At 43.4% G+C, this 25,423-nt stretch overlaps 1 protein-coding gene across 1 annotated transcript in view; it reads left to right on the forward strand.

The window, feature by feature from the left end:
• The window catches only part of COL24A1 (collagen type XXIV alpha 1 chain), an 826,732-nt gene that overhangs the window by 425,301 nt on the left and 376,008 nt on the right, over positions 1-25,423 (forward strand). The window contains exons 17-19 of the mRNA XM_085602067.1: positions 6,509-6,562; positions 13,119-13,172; positions 24,453-24,506. Of these exons, the coding sequence (XP_085458193.1) occupies positions 6,509-6,562; positions 13,119-13,172; positions 24,453-24,506 (162 nt within the window). The remainder of the gene's footprint in view (positions 1-6,508; positions 6,563-13,118; positions 13,173-24,452; positions 24,507-25,423) is intronic.

A 25,423-nucleotide genomic window follows, 5' to 3' on the forward strand; every position in this document is an offset into this window, starting at 1 on the left:
TAGAAACCCGTTAATTATGTTCCCTCCCCACACTGAAAAATGACAACACATAACATAATACAGTCTGTGCATTTGCATATATATAATACACCCACACATATATATGACTAAATGAATAAATATATAAATATGTGTGTGTGTGTGTGTGTGTTTATATTCACTGAACAAAACAAAGTTAAAGACCATTTATGGTTTAGTGTGGACATAATCCTGCCAAATTTCACAAAATAACATAAACATTCTGCAAAATTATATTTTTTAAGGTGGAATGGGATTTGCTGGTATTTCCCTCACAAGCATTTTTTGTAAAAATGTCTGGCAAAATATCATCTACTTATCAAGTCTCTTCAGTGCACAAATTACATAAAGTTGTGTAATGAGAAATTTCAAGTAATGTCAGGAATTTAGCGTAAATCAACATTTGGCAATCACACCACTTTTGCCAGCATTATTAAAATTTCTCCCAGGCCTAGTTACGGTTCAGTGAACACAAAACTGAAAACGTCCTGAAATTCACCAGTTATGGTGTGCAACATACAATGCACACCATTACTCATCCCTCCACTATATTTTGCTCTTTGTTTGTAGGCAGCTTTTTAAAGAAAACATTCCTGGACAGTACTGAACATGGCAGTGGGTGTGAGTTATTTTGTAAATTCTGCCTTGCACACTATAATTGGCACATTTCATGGCTTTTTCAGTTTTGTGTTCGCTGGACCAAAACTGATTCTTAACTGTGGTATTTCTACAGCGAAGTTAATGGGTTTTTATGACGTACTACATGCGCTCCTGAGAGTTATGCTTAAGACTTGATATAATCGACAGAAAACTAACCTTTCTAAACATGTGACTAATTTTGTGTGGATACAGTAAATTATGCCAAATTTATTAGCACATGGAAACTTCCTGTTGAAATCTGCTTCACCCCCTTTGCTGAACGTGGATGACATTGAAACAACATAGAATAGACTAGACATGCTATGTCTCTGCCAAGTTACATGCAGAACATCAAACAGTGCCAGTTTTATTAGTAAATCCATATTGTTTTGCCTCCCTCTTTACTTCCCGTGCAATCGGATATGCACAAAACCTGACATAGCGGCACTAAGTGTAGCTTGTGAACTGCCTGCCACGTTTGATGCAGAGTCTTCAAACAGCACCATAGTTATAAGCAAATAAATGTTTTACTGTCCTCTTTTGAACTATTTCCAGCCCTCGATGGAAACACCAATAGAAAACCATTCCTTCCTAGCTTCTGCCAAGTTTTATGGAGATTCCTCACACAGTGTATACAGTTCCTCTCCTTTTGGTCAAATCGCTTTTTGATCCCCATTAAACTTAGGATACTTAAATTGTCTGCTCCCATTAGGATCATGGTTGATCTACAATGGTCTCAGTTAAACCAGGAGATCTGGAGATGTTCACTGAATCAATCCTACCCTGTCTGGGCCTTGGTCCACTAGATGCCCACGATAAGATAACGGACTGGCAGACCCAGTAGATCAAAATATCCCATAAGGGATAAGACCAGAAAAACCTAATAATAAGCCGGCCCCATGGTATTCCCCACATCAAAACTCTAAAGAAAAATTGTAAGGTTGCAGAAAGGGAATGGAGGAAAGATTATACTGAACCAAAAAAACTATATATAGGGAGAGAGTTAGAATTTATCATGCTTAAATTCATTCGGCCAAAGTGTCTTATTTTGAAATAAGGGTGAATAAAGCTGGCAAAAACCTCAGAGAAATGTTTAAAATCACAAACATTTTGCTAGACCTTTCTTCCAGCACACCTCTTTCCGAACCATTAACTTAAAGATGCAATGCTTTTGCCTCCTTCTTTAATTTAAAATTTTTGGATATCTATCAATATTTCGAAAAGGACTGTGGAAGCATTAAATCTGTTCCCAACAACAATTCTAGGGATGATTGTCCCTCCATCCTGTCCCAATTTCCTCCCCTCTTATTGGAGGAGCTGACTTCTCTTTTCTGTAAAATCAAATCAGAATGTCCCCTTGATCCAACTCCCCCCAGGATCATTGCTCTAGAGCAGGAGACTGTTCTCCCTATGCTGCTCAAAATGACCAATCTGTCCCGGAAACTGGATCTATTTCCTAACCTGGAAACCTGTGGTGGTAGAAGCCATACTGAGAAATTAACCCTGCCTGTTTGGAAAACCTCCGCCCTATCCTGCTTTTACGAGCTTTTAGTAAGGTGGTTGAAAAACATATTTAATAGATGCCTCTCTGATTTTCTGAAGGCCAACTCTTTCTTGCATCAACCACAAACTGGCTTCCGCCCCAGACATAGCACAGACTGCCCTTTTGGGAGTGGTGAAAGAAGCTAAAAAGAGACTCTATATAGGGGGCCCGGCTGCCATCATCTTCTTGAACCTTAGTGCGGCCTTCAACACCGTTGACCATTCTATATTTCTGCATAGGGTTGGTAAAGCTGGTGTTACAGGAAAAGCCTTGGACTGGGGTGATTCTTTTCTAAATGAGCATACATTCCCAGTTTTTGACAAGGGCATTACCTTGAGTATCTTGCCTGTCACCTGTAGGGTCCCCCAGGTGTCCTCATTCAGCCCAACGTTATTTAACATCTATCGTCAATCATTGGCAGGCATTGTAGCTCCCGTTTGGATGTGAATAGTCAACTATGGGCATGACACCCAGTTGGTGCTTTCACTTACTCCTGGTTCTGACTTGCCCCATGTTAATCTGGGAACCTTTAGGGAACAAGTAGCCAGCTGGATGAATCAATCCTGTCTCAAGATAAATGAAGCCAAAACTGAATAAGTTATACATGGCAATATGTCCCCCATCCAATACGATCTGGCTTGGCCTACTCACCAGGGGCACCCGACTAATAAGTCAACTATAAAAGGTCTGGGGATGTGGATTGATGACACCTTGATGATGGCAGCCCAGGCCACTAAAGCATCAGCCAGCTGCTTTGGTCTGTTGCGGATGTTACGTTAGATTTTGCTGCTGCTCCCTCAGACCGTGAGGCACGTAGTAGTCCAGGCATTAATCCTTTCCCACCTGGACTGCAGGAATTCTCTTTACCTTGGTCCCACCAAGGATGTCATCCAGCAACTGCAAGTGGTACAAAATGCAGCTGCTTGTATTTTACTGGATATTCCCAGGTCTCAATCTCCCAGGCTGGGGTTGATGGCATTGCGTTGGCTTCCCATTGCTCAAAGAATTGAATTCAAGTCCTCGTGCATTGCCCATAGAATTCTCCAAGGGAAAGGCCCGCCCATCCTTCAACAGCTTGTCACTCACTACACCAAAAATATGGTCCTTTGTTCTTCCAACCAGCATCTGGTTACCGTTCATGGAGTTCAAAGACCCAGAAAGGGAGGGCGCTCCTTTCAAATCAATGTTGCTAAGCTCTGGAATTCTCTACCCTTAGCCATTAAGTACCTGGACAATGAGTTGCACTTTCGCAAAGCCATTAAATCATGGCTCTTTCCATGGTGACCTCTCATAGGATTGACTACACCCGATCTCAGGCTTGCTGTGCTTCCTCTTTCTCTTAGCGCTGGGATGCCTCCGGGTCACCATGCACTCTACAAATCTCGTAGCATTGCATAGCATATTGCCAATGTTATCATCAAATTAGCACTTTTTTGCCCACCCCCACCTTTTTCAACTAGGATGGATCTGGACAATCAAGGGAAGGTTTACAGGTTAAGTCTCTGAAACATTTCATCCAGATCCATCAGAAACTCTTTGTTAAACCCCCCCCCCGCTCCCCTCCCCCCATTGCGTTGTCACAAAAAACTGAAATGGATGCACTGGGTGCAACAGCCTGCCACATCTGATGCAGTGTCATCAAACACAGCCAACATTTTATGCAAATAAAAATGTCATTGATCACCCCATTTAACTTTGCCCCCTGCTGGTTTGGCATAAGACTTGACATACCAATAGAAAAATATTCCTTTCAAGCTTCTTCTAAACTTTGTGTAGCTTCATCACCGATTCCAAATGTATGAGCAAATGAACACTTCCTCCCACTCCCCTTTTTACCCAGGTCCCCCTTGATGGATCTGTATGAATTTGAAAATGCCACAAATATTCTGACTAATGTCATGCATATTTAAATATTGGTGCAAATTGTATAAGCTAATTAACAAATAGCTTTTCAACTGACAAGATATACAAACTTGTTGACCCTTTTAAACCCACACAGTCCATTTTTGCATATCAATATATCAAAAACTACTGAATGGATTTATACCACAGTAAAAATGAAAACTTTTGAAGTGGTTTCCTATGGAAGCTAAATTGGGGAAACATTTTTTCCGACACATAGATGCACAAACATTTTGCATGGCAGCCTTTAGTTGGCCATGCTAGGGAAGTGCCACATTTGGTGCAAATCGGTCAATGGGCGCCAAAGTTATAAGCAAATCAAAAAATACCTTTTTAATTGAAATGACGATTGAGACATAATATTCAGTAGCACCACTGGTGTGTGAGTTGAGGAAGGCATTGCTTTTGTGTGAATTATTTTATTGCATACTTAACCGTTAGTAACCTCAGGTTAACTGTACACTCTTAGTGAATTTGTCATGTTTTTAAACATGTTAATCAATGCTTAATTTGTAAAAATGTAAGTGGCAGGCCTTGAGGTATTTCTCAGGAAGCTACTGAAGTTGGAGCCATCCATTGCTCCACTCAACACAGCCAATCTTTTCCACAGCATCTAATGCTGTAAATATGGCCTGAACATGTATCTTTTATATTTGTTTAAAGTATATTAAATACATTGTTGATGGACTGTCAAAACAGTCTACAGTCAGGGCCTGGTAGAGTAGCGGTCAGGTTCAACTGTATCCCTCACCAATGTCGATTGAAATGCTTATACAACCAATGGAAATGTCAGTGCACAATAATGCATTGTATTTGTTTTTTATTGAACTGTTAATAAAAAGATTCAGTTTATAAAAAAGTGTACAGTCAACTCCACCATGTGGTAGACTGTCAAAAATAAGTGCCTGTGTTTACAAACTCCGGCACAGATTAAGCACTGGTTAAGATGTTATAACCAACTGTAACCATTGCTTCTCATTCAATGTAGTTTTTCAGTGAATTTTAGCACTTTTTGAAGATATACTACATCAACCTTTTGAGGATAATGGACCGTCATTGGAACCCTCAAAGTGTTCATGAACCCAGTCCTGGGTCAACACACGTGTGCAGGGTCCTAACAAAGGCCCAAGAGCCTTTGCTGCGTGGTATGTGGACCACAAGGCTGGGTTCACAGGCCTTGGAGCTGCACTGGTCGTCTCCTCTTCTGGATTAGAGAACCTTGCCGTTCCACCTGAGCCAGTGGTCGGGAAATAGGAATGCTTTCTTTTAACCCTTATAGCTCCTTCACTTTGTTTGGGACTTGTGTACCATGTCCTATGTCCTTTAAGGCAACCACAACAGATTTTTCTCAGTTGTCGTCAGCCAATCAGAGACATTGGGTCCAAATACCTGACTTTCGGTCCATAAACCTGACAAGATGCAGAAAAGTTCCCTCACTCATTTAAATTCAGTTATTTTTTTTATTTTGACAGATGAATCCGGATTTGTAGACCATTTCAGGACTAATGGTCCAGACATTTCTAACTTTTTAACCCTTTTAACCCCACTGACCCATTTTTGTAATGCTAATTTAACAATTGCATGAACAGATTTACACCAAACAGAGCAGAGGCACTTGAAAGTTCTACAAGAGTGATGTAATTAGATTCTCCTACTTATTTGTTGTAGTGGAAAGCAAAGAATTATGTGGAGGATAAAGTGAGAAAAGTTAGAAAAATAATTTTTGTAAATTGACAAATCTGCACAAAACTTGGTAAATTAAACGGAATTGGGATGAACTTAAAGTTTTATGCAGATATGTTGAATTATACCAAATGTATAAAAAATGTCTTTTCAATGGTATCTATCTATGTATCTATATATATATATCTATATATATGTATATATATATATATATCACCCAAACCCTGTGATGGTAATATAGGACCATGTTACACGTTACCCTTATATGCTTTGTATATTAGTTCATTATTTTAGGGAATTATGTTGTTTTGAAAGTGCATCTAATATTGGGCAGTGCCTGGAATTTGAATGGACAATGGAGTGGGCCAGTGGAATTTTGTGATTCTGTGGTTGCAGTGTTTATTGCTGTGTTATGGATTTACCGAATTTTGCCACATAATGTGTGCAATTCACAGGTTTCATGAAATATATTCTAGCTCAAATGGATCAAAATAGTACTGCACAAGAATTTGATTCATAATGTGGAGTTTAGCTGCATAAGTTAGATTACTTTGCCACATAATTGTGTTCTCCATTCTCCATAATGCTATTAGCCCAGAGCATGGTAAAGCTCTGCATTGGTGTGGGGTTATCATGATGATGACATTTTCCATATTTCAATTTGTTTTGCTGTCGCTGCCATAACTGTTTTAAGCTGTATCATGTATGTGGTATTCCTTTTAGGGTGAACAAGGCTTTGCGGGAGAACCTGGAGAACTGGGGTATCCAGGAGACAAGGTAGGCATATTACATGTTTTTCTAATTGATAAATGCTGTTACAATGTCAATCAGTTCTCTTTGGCTCCTCACGAGCATTTCTTTGAAGCACATGTCATATTATGGAAACAATACAAATGTTGAGTGCACACTGAGAGAATACCCTACTCTGTAGCAATGACATATGTTTTGCTCATCTTTCTGGCTGCAATAAATCATGGTACAATTATAGGCCACACGCAATCAGTGGTTAGTTTGTAAAAAAAAATATATGCCAGGCTCTCGTCAGGATCAGCTTGCACCAGTTCATTTCTCATTGTAGCACCACCTAAAACAGAACCAACTACTAACCATGAAAATGGGGAGAGGATGTGGTGTAAGGGCCAGCACTTGCGACTTCGGAGCTGATGGAATCAAGTTTGAGTCTCGGCATCATCACAACATCCTGCGATTCTGGACAAATCATTTAACCTCCTAGTAAATTAATGTGTCCTTAGCTGGTGCTCATGAAAAGCGCCGGAGTTGAGGACTAAGTGCCAGTGCTGAGCTCCGGAGACCACTGGCTCAAATTAACCACTGCTTGATTTGTAAAAGAGTATGTACAGTGGCCAAAGTTTTGTCCATAAGCCCACCGCTGGCATTATTGAAGGCAGGGTCCCGAATACCGAGGATGAGCAGTCTTGGTTCCACCTCCTGCCTCTTTAATCAAAAGTCAGGCATTCCCTGCATATTTATCACCTCCTTGCAGTTTCTTTTTCATCCCGACGTTCTCTCCTTCATACTGTTTTTCCATCTTTCTGTTCCTCCTCTTTTCCCTCCTTTCTGTTTTTCTCCCTCTTGCAATTGGTCGAAGTCTATTGAGGAAAACTAAATGGTAGTGCCCAAAATTCGTTTTGGTAAGCCCAACCTGCAACCACCGGCTCAAATTAAGCACTTGACGCTGTTCATGGGAAAACATGTTGGCAGTTTGATTGGTACTGACCTTTTGTTCATACTCATAGTGACATAGATAGTGCAACATACAGGGAAAAGTAGTTTCGGCATAGAAAACCCATATGTAGCTACTCTCTCAAGTACTGTATCTACCATGGCTAGTTCTTTGTGCAAAGCCATCCACCGGTGGGAGGTTTGAGCACAAGTGTATATAATAATGACACTAGCCTAGCGCTGTACTCTGTAGCAGGACTTAGATGTCAAACCCATGAACTACAATTGTTCCTGATGGCTCACCTCCCTAGAAGTCAGTTTACTTTTAACAAACTTGCAGAGTCTGATAAGACGGATTTAGGAGCGTATTTGAAGGTTGTGATAAAGGTTTTACGTGTCGATTTGATAGTAGTGAGCATTGCTATGGTTATATTTATAAATAAGGACTTTATATACAACACAAATACAAGAAGAGGATGGACGGAAGCAAGGTCTTTCCCTGAAACAAGCATTTCGAGGTACCACCCCTCTTCAGTCAGGCTAGCTTGAATCCAGTGGCAAAGTGCACAAGGGACCGACGTCTGGGCATACCCTTCCAACTTAGGGCGAACAAAGCAATCACAATAAGCTTGTTTCCGGTCCAGGGAAGACCTGGTTTGCCAGTTCGGGCTGGACTGTTCCAAAGAGGAACAGGGTCAAGACTGATTTGCATGTGGCTGGGTCTGAACTTGAGTGGCGAAGTGAGTTAAAGAACGAGGATGTAGTCACCCCAGGTATAATAGTGACACGTGGTGAGTGCCTGAAAAGATTCAGCGCTGTGTCTATCACCTTATTGTGTTTGCGTCATATACAACACTTCAGCCGTTCTACCTCCTGCCACACTTCTCTCATTTCTACCTGTTATAAATAGTAGTTGGTACTATTGCTCAATATCATGGTACTCAGTTTACCCATCTCGGATGGATGGGAGGCTGAGCTGACCATGACACGATTCCAACTTGGGATCTGCGCTCGTTTAAATTACTGAGCCATCATACCAGCACTTACACACCTTCAAAGCACTTACACATGTTCAAATACTCAATACATGGACCTTTTTAAGTACTCCATTCATTGGCCTATTCCAGCACACAGTATATGTTCAAAAACTCAATGGAAGGGCTAACTCAAAATCTGTTTGCTTGAGTACTTGTTCTCCTTCCAGGAAAATGGGAATTGCTCATGAAAATAATGGGGACGAAAAAAGTAAATTTTCAACAGTAAAGCAGAGCATATATGACGTCAAGTGTTGAAGCAGGTGTAGCCCTCAAACGAAGCATCCCTTTCCTATAAAGTGAGCTGCAGTCAGCTACAGATGCAATTATCCAACCTTATTAATAGTACATCTGTTTGTATGTTTCACTATTGCCAACACAATGCCCATATGAGGTTTTCTTGTGGTGTGTAGTAATGTGTCAAAATTGTCATATTTGCACCTTAACTAAATGTCTCTTAGATTCTTCTGATAACTTTAGACTGGATTGTGTAAGTCAAAATTATATCCTATATGTCCATTTTCATAGAGCTATGCCTCTTAGCACTAGGACAACTGGCTCCTTGATAGAACACCAAAAATCGAAGACGACCATAATATTCCATCCCATGTGTCACCCAATTCCTCATCCCACAGGTTTTGCCCACATCCTATTCCCATCTCTCCCACCTGCTCCAAAGGCTTCAAACTTCTAGCTGCTCTTCGGTGCAATCTCCTTTCAGTGTTGGTCTGGTTGAAGATTTTGATCAAGCTACATGTACTGTCTTTTCACACAGAATCCAGCATGCAGCATAGTCCTGTACTACTGTACCAAACTGATGCCAATTTCTTTAGGTGAGCACTGCAGCATCAGTCCTGTAAGGACCGTAAGGGAGTTTGACAAATTTCTGTGAAGTAGGGCAAATTACTTTCTGATATGTGTTCCTGCTCCACCTATTCCCACAGTAAAATCCTGAACATTATTCTTATAACTACCCAGTGCTTAATGTGTGCTGTTGGTTGCAGGTAGTGGTAGTAGGCACTGACACTTATTTTAAAGGGCCAAGGCTTATTTTGTCATCATCAGAATATGACCCAGAGCAACAGAGGGAACGGCAGAAAAAGGTGAAAATAAGAAGAGAAAGATGAAAGAACAGTGAATAAGGGACAATGCATAGGTGAAAAAAACAGCAAGGTTGTGCTGAAGAGATAATATGTGTAGGGCTGTCCGAGGAAGAGGCATGACACTGGAATTACGAGTAGGCAGCCTTAGTATTTAGCAGCCCAATAATTATCAGCACCAGTAGCCAGCTCCTAAGATAGGTTTTTATAAATCATATCAAACAATGTATCTACCTCACTAATGGATTCCCCTCCCACTAATAACTGCATTACCTCTGATCATGGCCAGTTTGGGCTTTTCTCATGATCTCAGCATTTTTTGTTTGCACTTTATTTTTACTGGATTAAAAAAGGGGATAAATAATGCATGTTAAATGATCCTTTTCTATGTTCCAAAAATTGGTAAATGCATCTGTTTCACTACTTCTGCTGTGAGTAGGTGACTGTGGCACCCATGCTGTAATTTGATCTTAGTCCCAGCACCAGCATGCCTCTAGAGGATCTCTCAATGATAAGGACTTTATATTCATCATGCATTAAAATACCTCAATTTGAATATGTAAGCAATGGTCATAGAACTGACCCAGCTTACTCTGTCCAACCCTCCGTCTAGACTCACGACCACAGCCATCACCTCGGTCTTTACGGATTTCACGTCTGCTAGTCTTTTTTCATCCTGCTGACACCGCAGTTAGGAAAGTCAATCCGAAGCACACAGGATGTTCTCAAAAGGAAGGTGCTTTTGTGCATGAAGACTGTCAATAGTAAGTCGCCTTAGCTGTGCTGTTAGAAAGTATTTCATTTTTCCTTTTCAATTTTGAAAACTTTATGAACAGCAACTACTTTCAGAAAATGAGAAATTAAATACAAAGCACCAACGATCAGTTGATAACTCTAGTTCAAGGCAGGTGGTTCATTGCTTCTGGAGTATACTGTCATTTTGAACGGCTTTTTCTAACAGCATGAACCACATTCCGCCGCCTATAGTTATATTGCCATGTACTTCACCGCATAGTGCTAATCCAGTAAATAGTCATATATGTGAATTGTTTGGCTGTTACTTCTAAAGGGCTTTGTAGTTTCAAACTCTAATAAATGTTGACTTCCCACACAGTATTTTCCAATTTTCTATTTTTTATTATGAAACTTGCAGCCTGTAAAATGTTCTACACAATAGAGAGAAATATTGAATGATTGTCTGGAAGGCAGTAATCACAAGCAGAGGAGGGCAGAGATGAAAGCAGCTTTAAAGCACTAGCAGTTGCTACCAATGACTATCCCTAATTCTTGCATTACACACAGCAGATCATGACCCCTACTTCTTCTTGAACCCTTTGCTTTTGGCATGGTGCTTTCAGACCAGCTTTAGAGGAGGTTGAGATGACCATAAAATGATAGTGGATCTAGGTACTAGGCAATGATTTTTTCCAGTCTACCTTTGGAGTTTCATCCAAGGAATGAAGAACCATTCTCTTACCTTGTTCAGGAGGACATGGCGAATGTGCTTTGAAGAAAATTGCTCATTCTGATCACTATATTTCATATTCTGTCAGAAATCGTTACAGATGTCCTCTCAGTGGTAATATGGAGGCCAATAATGGGCACTTGTTTCTTAGACTTTGTTATTAGTGTCCTCGGGTTTATAGATGATTTGATGCATTTGCACTACACAAATAAACCATTCTTCTCACCAACCACATCCAGAGCACTGTATCATCAGTCTTTCTACTATTCCTAGTCTGGCGCTTTTGGTTTAGCATTACAAGTGTTCTCTGTGGATATTTTTCATCAAAACTAGCTGAGTAATACAATGTGAAATTTCCCAATATTACATCTCAGACACAAATTAGAAATAAACTTGAGACATGTCAGGGTTACATTGTGATCCTTTTCAGTCTCTATTGGTCCTGGCACTGTACACTTTGATGTTTGCATCTGTCTCAAAAGATTGTTCAGCCCAAAGAGGCCAATTTGTTATAGCAGCTTCTTGGATACGGCAATAATTTCGGAGAAACACTTGAGAGGAACACCATTAAAGGATTAGTCCTTGTCATGACCTTCATGGTTCAAGAGCAAGGTTCTGATTAGTTCAGAATATTTTATTTTTCTATCATCCCTCATGCAAACCAAAGTAACTTTAAGGCACCTTTGAAATTCACCTTCTCTCAGAATGAATGTTAGGTAAGTGTAATAATAGGCTGTTATTGACAATTCTTTGTCATCTATGCCCAGTTGGATGACAGCTTTCAAGCTAATTTGCTATGAATTCGCAGGTTTGTACATCCCAAATGTTGCCAAAACTAATGCTCTTCTGGCTACTACTGTCGTGTGACTGAGAGTGATGCCTACAGTAGAGAGCAGTGTCTTTGGAACCTGGTATTTTCTCCATACACTTTGCAAATTTCCAGGGCTTTGTGAACCTCAAAGCAGTGAACATGGAACATGACCAATAACAACAGATTCTTGGTGATTTATCCCTGTCTGTGGATCTCTTCTCTGAGTGGTGATAAGCTTCCTTCTCTCTTTCCATGGGCTCCCAACTAATATTTGTAAAACTGTCAGTAGAAAGGCACAAAAACCCATGCCATGGTAGGGTTTGTTGTAGCAGCTGGTACTGGGCACTGGGAGGTGTGGAACCACAGAGTTCTGCTGCAATGTTGACAAAGACCAGTGATTAATTTGTGCCGGTGGGTACCAGTGGGTACCACTAAAACTGATTTCAGTGGAATGGGACTCTTTGCTACCTGCAGCATAATGCCTATCCTCTTCTGAGCAGAAGAGAAAGCACGTTAGTTCTTTCTTCTTTCCCAATGAGCATAAAAATAGGGCAACCAATCCTGTGATCCTTCACTATTTCTGTCTATTGGCAGCCCTCCTCCTATTTCCACCAACCACAATGGAAATTAAGGTAGGACTTTTGTTCTCTTTCCCGATGTGCATGTGGCTTACCCAGCAGGCTCGCTATCCAGCGAATGGGCGGTGGGCCAAAGTAGTTGGAAGTCCGAGCGGCAATGATTCTGAAGGTTAGACCTGGCAAAGACTGCAGAGATACAGAGATTCTTTGATTGGAAGGCATAACTCTGATAATGTGAATGCATGGAGAAAACAACATATAAAACCAACTAGTCTATCGGTGCTGTATATAGGAGGCAGCTGTTTAATTGTAGCCTAGCATTATTAGTAAAGAACCTAAGAAATTATCTATTGTCCTTCTACGTATAAGATCCTTCTCTGTGTGACCTAAAAATACTATCTTCTGATGTAATTCAATATGTAACCCACATCATGTAGCACGTGAATTCTTGTCCAAGTAAAAATCTTTCCTTATTTAAGAATAACTGATGGCACTTGTGCAGAAGATTCTAAATACTGGTATTATTATTATTTACTTGAATGTAAACACTCGCCTTAGGCCATTTGGAACTGTTTTGAAATCAGAGGCCTAGTTTTAAACAGTGGCATGCCTGTATGTTTTCACTGCTTATTTTTAACTATGTTTAATTGCATTTTTTTCAGGGTGCTGCCGGTTTGCCAGGACCACCAGGGATCAGAGGAAAACCCGGGCCTCCTGTATGTTTGACTTTTTACTGTGTTTGCCCTTGTTGCAGCCGTGTGTGATGTTCTAAGCTACTTGCTTTATACACTGTCAGGACAACATATTTGGTTGAATCTGTTAATTAATACCTTTTTTTATAACTGGCTTTTCTCTCTGTATTTATGCTGTAAGCAGTTAGTGCCGTTTAGGAATAGTGGCAGATTTGCTAAAAATAAAATGATGTTGGGTGATACACTGTAAAGTGTAAGCAATTGTTACTATTGATCAGTATTATTATTGGCTGTGATTTGTATGTGAAATGCCCCTTTTTTATTTACTTTATAGCTAAGTCGAGCCACATCTTGACAGGCCACTCCTGTCATTCTTTTTATAACATAACCTAATCTCCTTCCTTAAGTGGAACATACCTCCACCACCATTTCTCCAGTAATCCCAATATCATCTGTAGAGCAAGTGTGCAAAATCCTAATGGTTAATGTCAGTTTGCATTGTGTTTGTATTTTGTTTGCACCTTGCCCTGTCCAGGAAGATGCAAAATGCCTCAAATCTGGTGTCAATGAAACTTCATTTGTCTTCCCAGGTGAAGTGCTTGTCTCTAGGACATTCCCCAGCTCAGCAAATCAGGTGCAGGGCTCTTTTCGGTGGCAGCACTCTGTTCCACTGAGTAGCCCTCTCAATGGATCTGCAACCGCATCACAAATAGTCAGGACACCACTCACTATCACATGTGTCTTAGAAAATACACTCATTCCTGCGACAGGATGCCTTGCAAGAGTGGGCACTGGCAATGAAGATGTGAGTGTATGTGGCAGTCACGGCTGCCCCCGTAGAAGCAGTAGTTGGGTGGGGAGGGATGTAATAGGGTAAGGGGGGAAAAATCACTTACCTGCTGGCTGGCCGGCTGCGTCCTCCCTTCCCTCCGTCCTCTTCCTGGCTTCTGTTCGAACAGGAAGCAGGATAGGCTCCACTAAGCCATTCACAATGCTGCAATGCAGCAGTGTGATTGGTCTAAACTCCGTGGTTCGGTGCTCAGATGGGGAATGGGAGCCTAGGCAAGTTCCCCACCCAGGCTGTAATGCAGCCTCGGTGGAGAACATGGAATGTGCACATGAATGTTTAGCCAGCCCCAGAGGGCCGACCAAACATTCATGCAAACTTAGGAGGGAGCCACGAGTCCTCCCCCCTGCGCAGCCTAGCCACGCCCCCCAAAACTTCCCCAGCACAGAAAAATAAAATGATAATAACATTGCGTAATTATAATTTCATTTTTATTTTTTTGCCGTGCTGAAAGGCAGTAGGTGGCGCACCTCTGCCTAAGCGGAGGAGCTGCCCCTGGTATGTGGGCTACTTTCAATTAGTCTAGGCTGGGGCCAGAGCCTTGCCCCTCTGAGGTGCGGCAGTATTAATCAGGACAGGACATGTAGTTACCACTTCATGTGTGACTCACAGTGGGACACACGTTCCAGGCCTCTAGCAGATTTGACAGTGGGTGGATGCTAACCTGCCCCCCCTTCAGAAAGCTGGGGGGTGCATGGTTGAGCTGTTACTCAGTGTGGACAGTTGGAAACGTATTTCAAACTGTCTGCATGCTTTTTATCAGGGTGGATATATTTCTAGTGGTATGACAGAGGATGGGACATACATGGATTGGCCTGTTTTTATCCATATGCTTTTGCATTACTACACCAGGTGCAGTGAGCTTCTGTCATAGGCAATCAACACTCTCTCATTTTAGTGGCCTGTGGTTTCTTTGTTCTTTTTCGCTTTACCCAGAAATACGAGTTTCAAACCTATGCTATGTGACTCTACCTTTCTGGCACTTTGGCAATTGACTCAGACCTGACTCTTTCCATGAGTGTCCTTGAGTGCTCTCCCTGTGGGCCCATGTCAGATACATAATGCCGCCATACCAAAGCCCATGTCCAAATTTGTTATCCCTATTAGATGTGTACACCACCACTCCCACACAAAGGAACTCAAAAGAGCAAATTGAGACCACACCGTGTGCTTGGATAAACATTGCTGCTGGTTTATTTAAACTTAGGCATGCAATTCAAGGGTGAGCAGTGGTGGTAGGACCTAAGCTGCCTGCCTCCCCGATTAACCAATGAGCACAAGATGTATTCTTGATTAGGTGCCTAGACCTTTTAACTGGGTTCACCCCAACTCTGGACCAACTCAAACTCCCGTGCAGAGGCGAAGCATAACTGGCCATCCCCCAGTTGCTCAGGTTTACAACTGCCCTTAGTACTAATGGGACACTGTGTCCTGCCGTAAAGATCCCCAGAGGAATGGCATGAAAGGGCCCCTTGGGGCTTGCTCAGGTGATTGCTTGTCTGCAGCAAAACCCTCTGGATCACCCCGTAACTCCACCAAGCTGAGGAGGTGGCTGCCATCGATTCACAGCCCCCCCCCCATTCCCTCGTCCTGTCTGCTTCTCTAATATATTTGCAACCTGCAGCTTCCCTCGCCTCTTGTATGTCTGTACCCATACCAGACAAGTGTACCCCATTCTCTGTGAAATACCCTTTTGTATAAGAATAAATCAGAATGTGCCTTATGAAACCTAAACCTCTTTGTTCAGAAAACCGTTGCATAGCATTAACATGCATGCTAGGCAGTTCAATCACCGTTCCAACCTGGTCCATGCTAAGCCGGTGCAGGATAATCTCAGGTGATATCAGTTTGCAAGTGCCCATGCACCTACTAATGCCAACCATTGTCTCCTTCATGGCCAAGGCAGAGGGCTGCTCCCTATCGAAGCTGGGTCGAGCCCCTCCGATGAATCACTAGAATGTGAGGGTGCCTAGCTTCACTGTACAACCTATCGCTTAGTCTGGTTAACAGGTTCAACCAGTGCAGGCCTGAGAACCCCATCCATGTTATATGGCTGTTCAAGAAATTCTGCACACAATTCCGTGTCTCAGACCCTTGGCAAGAAAACAAGCATTGGCATAGCCAATAGGTCTCGCCTTTGGGACCTTATAAGTGTTTAGCCATGCAACAGTTGCATAACTAAATACTTATAAGGTCCCAAAAGCGAGACCTATTGGCTATGCCAAGCGGCCGTGTAAGTGATCGCGATCAAACATCAAAGCAGCCGTGCGGCTGCGAAAGTGAAAGTATTCGCGGTAAAGCGTGGCGCGCGCGCCCGCGCACATGCACTGTAGCTCTAGGCTGGCCTGGTAGCACTTTTTGGAGCCCTCTCAATAAGTCTCGCCAGACCAGCGCATGCGCTGGGTCAGGCGAGACCTAAAAAGGACAAAGGATAAATGACTTCACTATCTATTTAATTCCAAATAACACACAGTGACCTACTGTACCAGTCACAGATACTTGTTATCCTTGGTTTCTCCTGAGCAGCTCAAGGAGGGAAATTTCTCTCACTTCCGGCATATGCAAGGGGTGGTACATGTTTACATAAAGAGGACCTCCTTATGTTAAATGGTAATCAACTTGCTTCCAAATTTTGGGCGTGGAATATGGGCTCTAAACCCTCTATGGTCACCTTGAGCCAATGGACCAAACAAAATGCCTATGTGCCCAAGGACCATCTCCATTTTCCAAAGGTGATATAGGGGTAGCACATTTTCTTGCGTCAATTTTATGAGCATCTCCCTTCCAGACATATGCAATGCGCTACATGGTCTACCCCTTGCCTATTCTCGCGCTGTCGGGTGAGAATGGGTGGTAGCATGCTTGCAAACTTTGTCCGAGCTGTGCTCAGCTCCTCTGATGCACTGATTACGAGTCTCTTCTTTAACTAATACATCAGATTTGTTTTCAATAGGAAAGCCTTACCGTATCACAATCAGGATTACTGCCTGTAACACCTTCAAAGATATAGGACTGGGCCAAAGAAGATGGCGGAAAACGTATACTCTGATTACTTAACAGCAGTCTGTGTTACTCAAACTCCTTTTTTCCTCCTCTCCCTGCTGACCCCTCTACCAGTTTTGCCTGGCTAGCTTCTGGGCCACTTAATATTACAGCTGATTATGGAAGAGGGGGCCCGCTCTGTGCACCCTGCTCTGTTTCAGTGTGGCATCGCTCACGGAGCTAAGATTGCAGCCAGGGGGACGGGACTCTGTGGTTTCAGGTAGGCATCGGGGCATCAATCAGTCCTGAAAGAACTCCAGGCATAAAGGCGCTGCCAGCATTCAGACCCCTCCTTGGAAGCTTTCCCAAGGATCACAGTAGCTGGTCACGTCACGTGCATGTGACCGCCGAGCTATTCATTTGTTGTTATACAAATATGCACTTTTAATGTTGCCAGACCTCATTAAATAAGCATGCCAGCCGCCGAGCTGGCACTCTTCGGAAAGTTAACGATTAACACTTTAAACCTGTTTCTGAAATGTGGTTGTTGGCTGAAGCTCCTGCAGCAAAGGGCAGCCCCCTCGCGCGTGATTGCTTGGTGGATGTTGTGTGTGGTTCCTGCACATGCACGTCAATGAAATCTACCATGGACATTTGGGTTTATTTGTATAGGCTGACACACTAACTATAGAACTGTATAAGATAAATGCGACTGTGGTCCATAGCTTGAAATCATTAAACTATGGAATTCTATTGATCATATCGCACCAGAAAATCCGGTCCAACAGTAGTGTTTACTTCTACATCAAGACGTTGCTGCCTGCTCGAAGTTGTAGCTGACAGTGCTAGTCATTAATGAGTGTACCAGTGCTTAATGTATACAAATAAAAAAGTAAGCACCAGGGCTCTCGTCGGAGACCACTGCAGCTTGCAACACACATTGCCCCTGCCATGCTGTCAATCACAGTAACAACACAACTGCTAACATCACACTCGACAAGTGTGAAAATTTGACTATTTCAGGCCCTCAAAGCTATAAGGATGGCGCGGACGGCAGGTAATAGTCATGTTTTATCTATATTGGATTGACAATTAACTGTTGGTGCAGTGATCTCTAAATTATCCACACAGCGCCACCTTGTGGCAGACTGTCACAAGCGTCGGTGTTTAAAATGTAGTGCCGATGCCGAGCACTGTCAACCACTGGCTCAAATTAAGCACTGTAATGTACCGAAGTACTTAATTCTGAACCGCTTCTGCTCAAAATGCAGTCAAAGGTTTACTAGATAATAATTTTGTATTTGAAATCCTTTAAAATAATTGTAATGGGAATTCTTCCCATTATAATTATTTTAAAGGATGCCCTTCACTGCATTTCTCAAAATACGCATGGATCGAAAAATATCTATTAGGACTCGACTCGACTAGCAGTACATTATGATTGATAATGCTAGAGCAGGAAGTTGGACTACTTTGGGATCTAGGATAAAAGAACAAGCCATGGCACTGCCACCTTGTTTAGTACCTGCTTTCAGGCAGCTGGAGGAGGGGGAGAGGCATGCCACTGCTGCCACCTTTCATTAGAAACCCAGCAATATGAGCATCTTGGGTCATGGAAGGACATGGAAAGTGCTGCAGAGCCTCGTCAATGAACAAAAACCGGCACTACGATCTTGAGACAACCCACAATACAGTTGTAAAATGAAAGAAAAAAATAATAATTCCAAAGAAAAAAAGAAATAAAAGTGTTTTCTGTCTGCCCATGCAGGTGTTATCTTGGCCCATTTGAAGGTAGAGCCTCCTGCCTTCTCAACGAAAGAACTCCCTTGAGCCCCGGGCTCCTGGCCAGAAATGAGATGCATGAAAACATCTCCTCATGTGATTTTCATATAAGTCATAAGAGAAGAAGGTGAACCCTACTCTAACGGGTCTCCCGTCTCCCTCCGGACTCCCATGTGCGAGTGTGGCACTCCTATCACTGGCTCTCCGTTGCCTTCTTTCTTGGTACAGAATCCCCTTGGCTAGACACAGTGATGAAATTGACTAGGTGGATTCCAAACTGAATATTATCTTTGTGTTCTACCCAGTATAATGTACCCCAAAATAGTCATTTAATGATGTTTTGTGCTCTTACATGAGCTAGATATGATACTCGATTAATAGTATTTGAAATGTTTTAGTTTATCCTGTAAGCAAGACCTCATTGGTCCGGCAACAGTTCACAATAACAATGACTTAAATGTCATGTTATTTGTCTGAGGAGATGAAAAGTGATCTCAAATACCTAAACAGGGCGCGTACTGAAATTTCAATTCCTGATATGGTCAGTACGCTGGTATCTTGCAGGAACCGGTCTTTGGAACGTAAAAACAAAGCTACCCTAGGTGCATCCATAGTTAGGTGCTAAATATTGGTGTGCACCCTGAATATCAAAGCCAGAATTTCGAGGGAGGCAAATATCGAAGACAATATATCACATCCAAAATGTAAGTAGGTATAGATTTTCTAAACCTAACTCCATATATGTGTACCTTGACGATATACATCTTCACGGTTTGTGGAATTAGGAATAGTAAATTTATATTTCCTCTATAGGCACTTATCTTTCGATATTTTGTCAGAAATAGTCTTGTACCACATTATTCATAGCCTCGCTATTCAGTAGTACAATCCTCAACGTTGATGCTATATACCGCCAAGATATGAGGATGTGGAATTATGAATTGTAAATCTATACTTCCTCTCTATGCACTTACCCTTCAATATTTTGGTCTTCAATATTTTGCCCACAAAATTCTTGAATCACATTATTCATAGTCTCGATATTCAGTAGTACAATCCTAAACATTTTCATCTTTTTTGGACATCTTTCTATTTATTAGATATTTGGAGCTTCAACATAATTCCATCAGGCAGTTCATTTTTCAGTGGAAACTATATAAAAAAAAAATTGGAATGAGTTGACGTTTCAAAACAGCTTGTAAGCATTTGTGCCGCCTTGGAACCCGTTGTCCGATTCATTTAGCCAGTCATTTCTTTACATCAGAGTAACAGTGGGCGTGCAATGTGCTTTCGCCTTGGGGAGTTATTTGACCAAAAGTAAACCTTTTAGAAAAGTATAGTACAGCCATCACAGGTTAATTATTTTATTTCCAGATTTGTTGGTCCAAACCATAGGTTTCTTGGAAATGTAAAAAATGTAATTTCCTCTGGTAGAGTTGTTAGTGGGGAAATGCTGCTATCAGTATAGTCGTATCACCCAATGCATCAATAAAGCAGTATTATTGGAGCTGTAAATATTTTTGACTGAAAACTGGTAGTTTTGTAAAAAGTAAAGATTACGGGCCTCATGTAGGTAAATAAATTTTACCGGTTCTAAAATACCGAGCCGTACCGAATCGGTAAATTAGAATCGGTAAGTTATATGTAGGTAAAAATTCGGTAACAGTTACCGATTCGGTAACATTCGGTAATCACGAATCGGAATTCACCGAATCGGTAAATACCGAGGTGGTATTTACCGAATCGGAAAATACCGAGGTGGAAGTTACCGAATCGCAAAATACCGAGGTGGTAGTTACCGATTCGGAAAATACCGATTCGGTATGTACGGAGTCGGTAAAGAAAATCACATGACTTGACGAAACAGCGAATCCAGTGCAACGACAGCCCACCCAACCTGGAACTGCCCACACCCAGGCAGGTGTACTCAATTAGCCGAAGTGGCCACACCCAGGCAGGTGGACATAATTAGCCGACCCTGGAGAGGCTTGGAGTGCAGAGGAGAGGCAGGGAGCAGTTGCATGTGCGAGCGGGTAAACGAACAGCATGTCCAGCCAGAGAACACAGAAAGACGGAGGGGAAAGGAGGAGGAAGCTGAAATTTAGCCCCAAGGAACTCCAGGTGCTGGTGGAGGAGGTCGTGAAGCAGCACCAGAAGCTGTTCGGCAGGCAATCCCTGCAAGTGCCTGAGGTGGAAAAGCGCAACATATGGCTGGCCATCCAGGCGCAGGTCAATGCTGTGGGAGTGACCCACAGGGACATTGAGGTCCTCAAAAAGCGCTGGTATGACCTGAGGATTGTAACCAAGAGGAAGATGGGCGACATCCAGAAGGAGGCCAGCCAGACCGGAGGTGGAACCAACAGGGCACCTGCCCTCACCGAACTGGAGGAGCTGGTGGCGGCCACAATCGAGCAAGAGAGCGTCGTGGGTCTTGGGGACGCCGACAGCTCTGCCAGAGCCGCAACACACCAAGGTAAGACGAAAGCACAGCAATGTATCCCCCCCTACCCCATCCCACATCCCCCAAATGTGAAACGAGAATCACACTGCAGTCCACACGTGTCAGTGCAGACAGGCAATGCATTTCGGGAGATGTAGTCAGGGCAACACTAACCATGACGTAAATGTTACAGGGCAACAAGGCATGTCACGCACTCGAGGCACAAGGAGACAGGGGACATGTTGGAATGTGAAATTATTTATTGTGCCGCTTGCAATGCAGCCCTTCGGGGACACTGAGCCAATGTTGTATTTCTGTCCACAGATGTGACATCATGCAGGACAGGGCATGCTGCAGGAGAGACGGCACCACGGCAACATCAAACACCTCCAGCCAGCACAAGTACAGACCGGGGAGCAGGCCCACTGGCAGCCGCACCACCAACACAGCCAGCATCGCCGCACACAGAGCCAGCATCACCTCACCGTGAGCCAGCATCACCACCACCAGAGCCAGCCTCGCCACTCATGTTCGATTCACCGGCCACATCTCCGCTTGCATGCGTGAGACAGAGGAGGCGTCCAGCAGCCAGGCTACGAGCCTTGGACACCTCGTCAGACGACAGCATGGGCCCTGAAGACCGCACCGGGCCCCAGGAAGGGAGCCATGCCACTGTGCCCCACACCTCACAGGCAGCACAGACGGAAACAAGAGGGCGCCGCAGGTCGCGTGTCCAGAGTCCACCAGCACCCACTGACGGCCATGGTGTCTTCTTGGGGCTCGAGGGCCAAATGTTAAAGCAACAGCGCCTGCAATCAAAGGCAGTCATGTCAGTCCAGAGGCACATGTGGGTGATGAAGACAAGCATAGTCAACATGGACACAAACATTGGCGGCATGGCTGCGGGCATTCGGGACATGTCCCAGTCTATCCAGCAGTTGTGCAGCAAATTAGATGCTGACATCGAAGCACGGCGCCGGGAACGCCAGAGAAGGGACACTACCAGCAGGGCACTCAACCGTCTGGCAACTGCCACTTCCCTACTGTGCCGGCGCTCTGTGACGATGCAGGAGGGCCTAACACAGTGCTGCAGCGACCTGTCTCGGGGGATGGTGCAGGTGACAAGTGCACTAGGGGTGCTATTGACGAGTCAGGCGTCGACAACTGCTGCAGGGGATCCTGCGGAGAGCATCGACACCACCAGCAGCATCAAACCCCCCGTCCCAGAAACACGCAGGAGCAGCAGGCGGCTTGGGGTTGGCTCTAGTGAGGATGCACAGGCCGTGCAATCCACCACTGCAGCGCGTATGCGCAAACATTGATGTCGCCCTGCCTAGCCACTTCACAATGGGTGACGTAACCCTGGACATACTCCTTGTATAGATGATATATTGCCAGATTGGCCTGATCATGTGTTCATGGCGTGGTGCCACATTAAACTACGTCATGACTGCTCACAACTCGCTGTGTCCCCTTACTTACTCAGAAATAGTTGGATGTGATCTCTGCCCGTCTCTCTCTCCCATCGATTGCAGTTGGCACTCTAGCTGCGTTGCCCTCTGGCTGGCCTGACTCATCCTCGTTGTCCTCAAAATATGTTCGTTCCACATCTGTACCTTTTTTCGTGGCAAGGTTGTGCAGCATTGCACAAGTGGCAATGATCTTGCAGCAGGTGATGGGTTTGTACTGGCGTGCGCCTCCGCTCTTGTGCAGGCAGCGGAACCTGCTCTTCAGTAGTCCAAACGTGCGCTCCACCACATTGCGTGTTGTTTTGTGTGCCACGTTGTATCGTCTCTCACTCTGGGTAGCTGGGTGTAGGTAGGGAGTGAGGATGAATGACCGGCATGCATATGCACTATCGCCTGGATGGGTGAAAGGGAACCATCAGTAACATGCCTCTATACACTATGTTTGCATGTTTCAAGGGGCGTCACTGTTACTTACCTAGCAGGTATCCCTCTCCGAATTCTCCGGCACTCAGTCGTGTGTAAATCCCACTATTCTGGAAGATGTAAGAGTCGTGGGTGCTCCCAGGAAACTTTGCAACAATATCTGTGATGATGTTCCCTGCATCACAGATCACCTGCACGTTGATGGAGTGGGTGGACTTCCTGTTCCTGTAGATGTGCTCTGTATCTGCTGGTGGACAGATTGGGATGTGGGTACCATCAATACAGCCGAGGACATGGGGGAACTGTGCCATGTGATAAAAGTCAGTTTTTGTTTTCTGCAGTGCAGCCTGTGAGTTCGGGAAGCTTATGTAGTGGTGCATTCTCTGCATCATGGCATCCAGGAACTTCCTGAAGAAACGGGACAGGCAACTTTGGGATACCCCACCCACCGCAGCTATCACCACCTGATAACTGCCGGATGCCAACAGATGTAGGCTGCAGAGCACCTGCACATGTGGGGGTATGGCGTGCGCCCTTCTAACTGGCTGGTCCAGGAGTGGGTGTAGGTCCCTGATTAAGTCCATGATGGTTTCGGGGTGTAGCCTGTACCTCTCATGTATCTCTGCATCAGTCAGCTGGAATAGTGTGATGCGCTGTCTGTAGATTTGTTCCTCCCGTCGCCACACCCTCAGTCCTGCTGCCTGTAGACGTAGGCGCCTTGCAATGACGTACATAGCGGCCATGTTGTCCACGCTGTTGAATTTTGGGTTTGCTTTTATCCATTGTTGATGGTTACCACCTGCTTTTAGTCCGTGTTAATTACCGACTCTTAATTACCGATTTTAATGGATTTCTTAATTACCGACTGCTCCTACATGTCATTTTAAATTTTTACCACTTCATATTTACCACTTCATGTTTACCGATTCGTTAAATCTGTATTCGGTAAGTATGAATCGGTATTTTAGAATTCGGTAACTATGAATCGGTATTTACCGCCTCATATTTACCGAAAAGTGGTTTTTGGACTCCTACATCTCACTTGTCTGTATACCGGTCGGTAACGGCATATTTACCGAAAATCGGCCGTTACCGACCGGTATTTCGCTACCTACATGAGGCCCTACATGTTTTCTAATTCCATTTATGTACAATTTATGCAGTGCATTCACTATATGTGCACACCCATATTCTCCCTTTCTTAAGGTTTGGGATGTTGGCATTAGTCACCAGTATCCATGAAAAACCTCCAGACCAAGATTTTTGTGACTCTATCCCAGAGGAAGGTTTGTCTTTGCTGTATACATTTTGTTTCTAACATTTTACATATAATGACTAATTTCTTGCTTTTTTGTTTGCAGGGAAAAACTGGAGACTCTGGCATGCGGGGACCACCGGGACCTTCTGGGCCAGAGGTAAGAAACTGCACTTCAAATGGACTGTGCTATAAAAAGAAAAAATGTAGAGAAATTGATTTATGTCTGCTTATTATTCGATGTGATTGTTTCCATTTCTGAAAAATAATAATCTACAGATTTATGATGTCAGTTTAAAAACCATTTAAAAATTTGAGGACCTCATTTTGGTTTGGCTTTGGCCATACATGTTCAACAGAGGCTAGATTATTTGGGACCCAGCTGTAGACAGGCGGAGATTTATTGTTTGCAATGCATTACTCTAGCCTTATAGCCCGCCGTAGCAGGCTATAACGGTCTTTGAAGGCCCGCTCCAGAGTTAAAGGCCCGAGCTGAAGACAACCAGCGGTAATGATTGCTTTTTATTACTTAGTTGTGTAAAGCAGATGCTTTAGACTTAGAACCTTTGTGGTATTTCCTATTCATGCCTCAGCACCTTTCTTTGCACTTTGTAGGCATTATCGGATAGATTTTTTCAACCTAATCTATTTGTTTATCATGATCAACTTCTAAATGTTGTAATGAACATTGTGCGCTAAATATAAAGGTAATATACAAGAGCTATGCTATATTTTACTACTAAACAGGCAGCAACAAGTGCAGGCACCTTGCAGACAACAGGGTCATGATTTGAATGGTGCAGCAGGTGCAGTAGCACCGGCCCCAAAAGTTGTCAGAACTCCACTAAACACACAATATTGCTATATTAGACTACTAACCAGGCAGTCACAATTGCAATTGCCTTGCAGTTAAAATGGGCTTGATTTGAATGGTGCAGCAGGTGCAGTGGCTCCGTGGCCAAAAGCTCTCGGGACCCCACTAAAAGCAGAGTATTGCTAAACTTTACTACTAAACAGGCAGTCACAAGTGCAGTTATCTAGCAGGCATTAGGGCCATGATTACAATGGTGTGGCTAG

This window comes from Triturus cristatus, chromosome 4_2, assembly GCF_964204655.1.
Source record: "Triturus cristatus chromosome 4_2, aTriCri1.1, whole genome shotgun sequence".
Classification (NCBI taxonomy): domain Eukaryota; kingdom Metazoa; phylum Chordata; class Amphibia; order Caudata; family Salamandridae; genus Triturus; species Triturus cristatus.